A 9,366-nucleotide genomic window follows, 5' to 3' on the forward strand; every position below is an offset into this window, starting at 1 on the left:
AGGAGATTAGGAGGAGAAATGGTTAGAGATTAGGAGGAAACTGACACTTTACCGCTATTGGCTATTTTAAAAAAGGGGAGGAGCTGTTTGAAATGTCCCGCCCCGTCTTCCTGTTTCGGTGGAAATTACGTCAACACATTGAATAATGCTGCATGTTCCAAGGCACTTCAGTGGGCCTTTAAAATAAAGTGTAACCGTCTTTTTCCCCATCCACTCATGTCCTCAATAATATCCTGCAACTTTAATGTTAGCCTCGTTAACCCTCCAATGACCAAGAGTGATATAAAGTAGGTCTGGGCAACCTCATCATGCTTTCATTAAACCTGATAGCATTTATCATGACTGATGTGTTGATTACATGCATGTTTGCGATGTATCTTAGCATAACAACTGCTCTGAACGATAAGGTAAGGCAGGTTAAGAGAGATTGCTAGAAAACTTCTGACATATGAAATGCTGTAATTAGCTAAATATAATACTTATTGAGAACCAGAGACCATGCAAAACTGACATGTATTTTCAAACACACACACACACACGCACGTGCGCGCGCACACACACACACACACACACACACACACACACACACACACACACACACACGTATCGTTCACACTTGAGTCTAACACACATATTCACAATGACATGACACACAGGGAGTCATCTGCTGCCTCTGGTTTCTGTATACAAATCAGCCAGAAGATATTTGAATATGCAGTATCCTCTTTAAAGAGAGGGGAAAAAGGTAAATATTCAGACCTGTGAACACGTTAATAGGGCAAGTTGAAGAAAAAGAAGGATTATGGATTTGTAGGAAGTGAAGAGATGCTTATGTGGAGGTGAGAGAATGTGAGCAAAGTGTCATTTATGATGAAAAGGACTTATGGATGAGCCAGAGACCTATGGCATTCAATCTCTGAACTACAAATATCTTCAAAAATCCCCTCCCATTTCATCACATCTAACTCTACAGACTGTAGATAAGATTGTAATCCTAAGGACATCTGGACTCAAGCCAGTCTGTCCTGAAATAACACACTCTCTCATGCAGGCACACAACTATACACTATTTGCATGTGGAAAGATATATTATACTTTTACCTGGTCATTATAAAAGTACAGACAGCAATTGAAAAAATCCTTTCAATAACACACTGTAGTTACAGAGGAAAATGATCTTTATCTTCATGTTTTGTTCACTGAATAGAAAATATATTAGGCTTAGGCTAAAAATAGGTTCAAATTTGCATTAAACAAGAGAAAGGAGAATAACTAAATATGACTAACCAACCAATAGCATTTTTTTTTCCCAAGAGCTGGGTCCACCTGGAGTAAATATTGTGCGGCACACAATCTGTTTTGTCCGACATTATGTTTTACACATCACATTTTCATGATTGATATCACAGTAGATAAACAGTCCATCAAGTCTCTTTTTGAATGATTACACAATATGAGATAATGCAAATTGTTTGTTTATAGTTTAATGTCTCCCTCTATTGGCAAGTACAAGGACAAACAATCAAAACATACACCAAATTCGGGCTGCACAAAAAACTGCTAATCACAATAATTTTGCTCAAATCCAATTACAAAATAATTGGTCTAATTTGAGAAATTTCTTTATACATTTCAGCAGAGTTATTGCACTTTCCTATAAGTACAAATCAAGAGAATGTCAACTCATACGCAGAGTTTATTTTACCTCATAGTTTCCTGATTTATTATATTTATAATTTACATGAACACACTCTCAGCATTATGAAAACTGGTAAAACCATTAAAAAGCTTCTCTCAGAAGCTAAAAAAAGGTAATAATACAGTAATTCCAGATTATGTTAATGTTTTTAAACATTAAACAAAAAAGCACAGAGGTTGTACATTTATTCAGCAAAGTTCTGCAATCGCAAACCACATAGTTGAGATTCATATTTGGATTTATTACAATTCATTCCTGATAAAGTTAGCATGCAGATTTAGCATTGCGGCAAACAGCACATGCAGCCTTGTGAAGGAACACAGACTGGATGTATTACACTTTCATTTCAGCAGAATATGGTAATGGAGATTAATAAACTCTAACATATTGGTTTGTCTGTGTTTTTCTGATCATGAGTGCTTTTTTAGCAGTTCAAAGAGAGCGCATGTGATTAATCATGCAACCCTACACCAGATAAACTAACAATACCTGCTGTACCTGCTGTCTGTGTTTTTCTGATCATGAGTGCTTTTTTTAGCAGTTCAAAGAGAGCGTATGTGATTAATCATGCAACCCTACACCAGATAAACTGTATTCTAACAATAAAATGTACTGTACAGGTTTTGAACAAAATTATCAAAAGTAATGCAACTGAAGGTCCAGAGTGGCCAAAAGTAATCTCACTGTAAAAGATAAAAGTGTGTTACTTTGTGTCATGTCATCTTTAGCAATTGTTTTGCTTTATTAATTAGAATGTATTGCACATCTACAAATATTGTATTTCAGGAAAGTACCTCAATGTCAGTGAAGAAGGAGTGTTCTTGATTTGTGTTCCCAGCATCCTGTTTAAGAACAGTCAACTGATTAATAGCATTGTGCCTCTCCAAGCTAAAACTGTTGTCTCGGAAGTACAGAACAGCTGACAACTGCTTCTTGCTAAAGACGAGAAGAGACAGTAAGGGAGAATTAAGTGAGTGGTTCCATTTAATCAGACAAGCGAACAAAACAATGTATTGTTTTAAAATATGCATATGCAAAGTTATTATAACACTTACCTGATATCTGGGAAATTAGTAACTAATGGAATTAACAGATCTTTTATCTTTCTCTCATTTTCCATTCCAATAATGTCACTAAGGTAATCTCCCAACGGATAAAGCCAGTTTAAGGATGATCCCTGTGTACGGAATAATATTGTCAGTGCATGAAAAATCCATTTGTATATTCCACATTATTTAATGCTAGACTGGATCTTACCATGTCCTCAAATAGTTTCTTGAGTTCATTCCATTGTTCTCTCAGTTTTGCAGCAGCATCTTCGCTCTTGGTTTTTTTGCATGAATACTTTTTCTTCATCAGCTGGGATACATATTCTCTGGCTACATAATAGTGCACATCATTCACGAAAACCTGCAAATACAGACACTGTGTTAAAAGTGGTGCTCTGTAGCCATTAGAGAGAATCTCTGAGTAGATGACATGGACTCACTTGAGCTGATGGAGCTCTCATAGATTTACAGAGCCCACGATAATTATCTATTCTATAAGTAACTTCTTTAAAATCTCCATTTGTTTTCAGCCATTTTTTTGTCATCATACCATCCATGTAAGGCTTTGGGGAAAATTGCATTGTAGTTAGTAATATTGTAATCTTCAACTATAAAAAATGATGTGTAACATGCTCTTGACTAGGTATAATTTTAGATTATGAGGAATTGGGTATATTTTATATGTATATATCTGCGGAAAGGCCCACCTTGATATCAGTTTTGAAATGTTTTATCAGGGTCTGGCTAAGTCTTTGAATCAGTCCATCCACATCTTTCTCCAGCTGCTCCACCTGAGCTGAAAAGTTCTCCCTATAAAACTGCAGATTCTCTCTGTAACAAAAGAAAAAACGTTGACATGCATGTCTCAAAGGACTGACACAGGGACAGGAACTCACAGAAGATTGAGATTAAACAGATTTCTGTCATGACAACTCTCGGAGTGTTCGCATTGGTAATGGATATGACAGTGTTGATATGTTTGGTCTAAGCGGAATAGATCTGCTACTGCCAATACATACACAACACACTGCTGTGAGCAACTTAGACATGCTACCGCTGTACAATATGGCATATAAGAAATACCCGTAGCAGCTCCAGGTGGAGCTGGGGAAGGTGGAGGGTTTCTGAAAGTGTGCTGTGTGGTAGAAAATTAATGAATAAAATAATAAAACTGTATTTTAAACTAACCATGATTCTAACAGTTATAACACATAAACTTAACTACCTCTTTCCAGGGCTAACATTCTAATACTTGGAAACACATTGTACTAAAACGTTCTGTTTTTGCCTATTTGAGTTATGGAAAATTGTCTAGTGCTGACTATAACAAAATCAATGCTGTCTCTCTTGTCCCATGACATATTGAGTAATCAACAGAACTCTTAACCCTTTACTTGTGTTTTTTCTATGTTCCAAGATATTTTTGCATAGGCCACTAACAGAGGGTGAAAAGGAGGGGGCTTGCTTCATATTAATAGATGGTGACAATATTAAAGTCATGAGTAAGGCAGGTGATTTGGTTTCTATGTGTCAAGTCTTTATCCTATAAAACCTGATGTATTATTCTATGTGGCTGAGATTTCTCTGAGAACTGCTCAAAAAACTCTCCCGGCCGTAATTAAAGCATTTAAAGGACAATTGCTAGAGTTTGTCTGTCATTTATGCTGCGCAGCAAGAAAACTAGTTAGTAAGGGAAACAAGTTAGACTAGGTGACTTATTGAGTGGGGACGTTGATTTGTAGACGAGACCCAGATAGACTAAACGTCGACAGTAGACGTTAGGGGACGTCGATTTGTAGATGAGACCCAGAAAGTTAGGTTTATGGAAAAATCTACCACAGCTGCAACTGCTACAGCAATTGCTGACCAAGGGCCCTATCATACACCCGGCGCAATGCAGCGCCGAGCACGACGCAAGAGTTTTTTGCTAGTTTCAGCCTGACGCAGTTATCCTTTTCACATCCTGCGCAACGTTGTTTAAATAACAAATGCATTTGCGCCTATTTATGCGCCCATGGGTGTGTAGGTCTGAAAACGAGGTGTGTTCAGGCACAAAGAGCACGTTAGTAATGTGCGCTTATAGGCGGGTCCACAACGCACGTACACTCTGCTTATTACACACAGGGATGCACAGCAGCACACAAACTAGCCAAATATAAAAAATAAAAGGATTACAATGTAAAAGATTAATATTGTGTACATAAAGATATGGTGGAATCCGGCTTGTCCTGTATCGTCTGCTTGCGCGCTTCCAAAGGAACGGCAGTGTTCCTTTCATAATGGACTTACTTGAGTGAATTAAAGCAGTTGATGTAGCTGATGTGATATTCTATCCATAGACAGCAGTCCAGCAGGTCAGAGGTCAACAGAGAGCGGGTGTGTTGCAAAAACTCTTCTTCGAATCTAAAAGAGAAGGAAACTGTCAGATAAGGAAAGATGCAGAAGTGACCTCAAGTTAATCTATAATAATACTGTGACTCAAACCTTGTATGAAATGGATTTAGCTCCTCAAAGCAAAAGCGTACCACTGACTTCCCCAGATTCTCATCGATCTTCTCGAGATTCTCAGCATAACTCGCTATCAGCTAACAAGACAAATCAAGAGGTGAAAATTAAATAAATAAAAATTAAATAAATTATAATAATGATAATAAAAGTTTTGGATCTTCCTCTATAGTGACAAGTTTAAGTCCTGACCTGGCAGATGGCCATGTAGGTTTTTGAAGTGAGGAATCCATCATCTGTTCTATCAGGAGATTTCTTCTTTGTCCACACTTCTTTTTCTGTTATGATAATATTCTCCAGTGCAGATTTAAAGTCATCCTGATATCAAATATGGTATCACAGTAAAACAAACTGATGTAAACAAATTCTAAATAGGCTATGTGGTGTATTTGCTAAAAGGTACACTATGCAACTTTTTCCATTCAAAATAAAACAAAATTTAAATAATGAGTCAATACATCATAAATCCTTCTTCCAAAACGTGTTTTTGTCTTACCTTGATTCACTATGGTAAGCCTAAAATACGTTTTTATATTTTAGACCTGTCCGGAGGGTTTTCGCGGGAAATTGTGTAAATATGTCACTTGCCCATGTGTGTCTCGTCATATTCGTAAATAGACGTGTGTATGGTGTGGAAGTGTTGTAGGTTAGTTGTCGCAATGAGCGAAAAAGTTTGACATGGAGCAGCTAAATCTCAAACCTACGGGGAATCACCCGTTTTAAAAAAATGTTGAAGAAAGTCTTTTGGCAAAAAGAGAATGTGACAATGCTCATAATAAAATGAGAATCAACATTGGCTTGACTTTTGGAGGTGGCGAGAACTGAGGGTGACGTGTGTGTTAATGGGTAAAGCTACAGTCATGTCCTCAGCTAGTGAGATCCTTTCCATCTAAACTGGTTCTCTTAAGCCTAATAGTGAATGTTTTTTTGAGTAGTAAGATAATCTCCTTCTTTTTTTTTGTTATGAGAAAGAAACATATTCATCAGCACAGTCACGCAGAGCCGAAGCACAACCAAAACAATGTTGTTCCGCTACTTGCATTAGTCCATGCTTGCATTTTTTTTAACTGGCCCAAAGGTTACATAGTGTACCATTAACCTAGAATGCTAAAACTCTTTCCTTGCAGTAGCTCACCATTTGGCAATGACAGTAAGAGGTCTTTATATTATTTAGCAAGTCTTCTTCCACTATAAGAATTCTCTGCTTGTCTCTCAGATCACTGTGGAACACCAATGAGATACCATTTAATTTAAACTGAATTATGCAATGAAGTGCCATTTAGACATTTGTGTGATGTGTTTTAAAAAGCTCACCTGGGGTAATGATGAATAATAAAATCTAGAAGAGCGTAGTAATCTTTCAGCTCTGTCACCTTTTCCAGAAGTCTCTTTAAATGCTCTCCTACAGCCTCATGATGGCAGGACACATAGGTTTCAAACACTTTAAAGTCTGCTGGATATGAGCTCAAAAGTTCAGTCTTCACTCTCTCCAAATCCTCCACCACAGCTTTACCCAGAAGCCCCAGATGCACTGCCAACCAGGAAGCGTTTTGCTCGCGGCTGTCCAGGTGAACTTTCTTCAAAGCGTCTTGAACCCCGTCTCGTACCGCATCCCTCCATGCTTCCCTCCATCCCGGCATCGCTCCTGGTTCTCCCTGTCTCTTCTCTTCCTCCAGGATAATTTGTGCAACATACACCAGCTGCTCTTTATTGCATGAGGGCAGAGCACTGGAGTTGCGTACAATGACAGACATTTTGTTCCTTAGAGTCACAAATAGATTATTGACATCTCTCTCTTTATTAACTTGATTTGTGGGAGGATCTTTCAGTTCTTTCTGGAGCTCCAGGCGCATGGAGAGCAGGTTCAGATAGGCCTCCTTCAGCATATCTGTTTGTATATAATCTGTGATCTGCAAAACTGTTGTGAAAACAAAGCGGCAATGAGAAAGAGTGTTGTTATGAATAATATCATATAGAGCACTATGCATTACTTGTGCCTTCATTACCACCACAACAAATGGACTAGATATTTACCTGTGCATGGCTTTCGAGGGATCTTTGTGTTGTTGATTTCAGATTTCTTCTTTTTGCTTTTTCTGATCGAGGGAAACCTGCAAAAGATGTCTTTCACTGTGCAAACATAGAAAATATTATAAAATCTATACTGCACAAAATCAACAATAATTTTTTTCTTCTAAAAATGAGAGATGTATTAAAACAATACACACAATATTACAATTACACAGCATTATTTTCCTCCCTTCTCAACCATTGAATATGAAAAGGAAAAAAGTGTAACAAATTACTATCAGCAAACAATAAATAAACCCAAAAGCTCAGATGAATCATTTAGCAACAATATTATGGATGTGTTAATAGGCTACTGTATAATATATGTAAGTATGTAACATCATTGATGGTGATTGATATTTCAAAGTGCTTTCCCTTATTTTGACATGAATGTTGTATTTCTCAGCTTTAGATGTATTCCAGTAAACACAGCTAATAGGGATTAGAAATGAAAAAGGAGATAAAACAAAAAGAATTAATGTTAATGTTTTAAAGCATTATGTGAGGATATGGGGAGAAAAACTGGAAAGCAGACCACAATTGTGCAGTATCTGTTGTCTTTATCCCTGGTTTTGTGTTTCGTGTGTTTTGTTAATTGGATTTTTAGTTTGCATTTTCCCTGTTTCTGTTCCGGTTTCCTGTCTTGTGTGCCATTTTTGTAGTCCTTTGTAGTTTTTCTGGCTGATTCTGTGACATTCCCAGGTGTGTCTTGTTTGTGTTTTACCCCCTCTAGTATTTAAACCCCAGTGTTTCTTGTGTTCCTTGTTGAGTCTTGTCCTACCTACACGGATGTACATTTACTGCTGCTCATTCTGTTCCCTTGTTCTCAGGTCTCTGTTGTGGTTTTGTTTGTATTTTGTTACTATTTGCGTATGGATTCAGCTTTCCCTTGTGTGTTTTTTTTTAGTTAACCCATCAAGTTAATTATCAATTATTCATAAAATGATTTGCAATATGTACAATATTGTACATCTTGCACAATCACCTGCACTTTTACAAATTGTTCCTTGTATTTTGCATAATACATACAACAATTTCCACTGGCCCAGCCGTGTGGCAATAAAACATTTGCTACTTGATTATTTATTCAATTCTATTAAATTTCATGCAACTGACATTGATATACTTACCAGAAGTGGGAGATTTTGCCATTGTTTATCCAAATGGCTATTAAACAATCCTGTATGATACATGACAAAAGAAAAGTTCGAATATCTCATGAAAGTAATATATTATGCAACATCAGCCGGCATTTTAATATGGTGCTTTATCTTATAAGATTATCAGTGATTTTATAATGTCATTCACTCATAGGAAAACAACATGAAATTTCCCACCAGCAAAAAAACAAACACTCTTCCTAGTTACTAACCCAGAGATTAACAAAACTTTCAAAAGACAAATTAAGAAAAATATAGCAGGCTACATAGTGAATTAAAGAATTGTGATAGCCAGTAAACATGAAAACCATGAATGAAAAATAAGGGTTGTCAGTTCTTTTAAATGGTAACAGAAATCACAAATGCTATCTCTTAATCACACCGACAAATGATCAAAATAATTTTAGTGTCGTCTCTAAAGAAAGCACAAAACATGACAAGTAAATAATGTGTAGCTCTTACCTGAAACCTTTTCAGGGAATATCTGTCCCTTTCTTCTCAGAGGAGCTTTACAAGCCAGGGAACTTACTTTCACTTTCATGTATACTTGAAAGGACACGCATGCACCTATGAAAACCAGTATAGCCTACAGCTTTTATCAGTCGAAGAATGTACTTTGGAATAATAACAAATGTATCTAACATGAACATCTGCATTTGATCTCATTGAGAGGGAGTAAAAGGCAACGGATCAAGCAAAAACATGCAGCCAAAAATCAATCTAACATTAATGTTTACATATCCATTTAGTTACAAATTAATAGAAAGAGACATAAACATAGTTTCCATGTAGATGCAATATATTCGCTTTTGATTGGTCAATACAACTTCCCAGTTTGCTAAAACTCAAGATGAAGCAGATAGCAACTTGAATAAATAGGCTA

At 36.8% G+C, this 9,366-nt stretch overlaps 1 protein-coding gene across 1 annotated transcript; it reads right to left on the reverse strand.

The window, feature by feature from the left end:
• Nucleotides 1–1,162: 1,162 nt before the first annotated feature.
• Nucleotides 1,163–9,236, reverse strand: LOC311069492 (exocyst complex component 3). Its single transcript, XM_084092676.1, has 14 exons — nucleotides 8,946–9,236; nucleotides 8,454–8,503; nucleotides 7,288–7,383; nucleotides 6,568–7,171; nucleotides 6,389–6,473; nucleotides 5,446–5,571; nucleotides 5,233–5,333; nucleotides 5,038–5,151; nucleotides 3,456–3,579; nucleotides 3,189–3,311; nucleotides 2,957–3,109; nucleotides 2,755–2,876; nucleotides 2,494–2,635; nucleotides 1,163–2,382 (listed from the first exon to the last, which is right to left on the reverse strand). Exons 2-14 carry the CDS (start codon nucleotides 8,473–8,475, stop codon nucleotides 2,380–2,382), a joined length of 1,815 nt encoding a protein of 604 aa, XP_083948802.1. The 5' UTR covers nucleotides 8,476–8,503; nucleotides 8,946–9,236; the 3' UTR covers nucleotides 1,163–2,379.
• Between the last annotated feature and the right edge of the window lie 130 nt (nucleotides 9,237–9,366).

This window comes from Abramis brama, assembly GCF_963993115.1.
Source record: "Abramis brama genome assembly, chromosome: 19".
NCBI classification, from domain to species: domain Eukaryota; kingdom Metazoa; phylum Chordata; class Actinopteri; order Cypriniformes; family Leuciscidae; genus Abramis; species Abramis brama.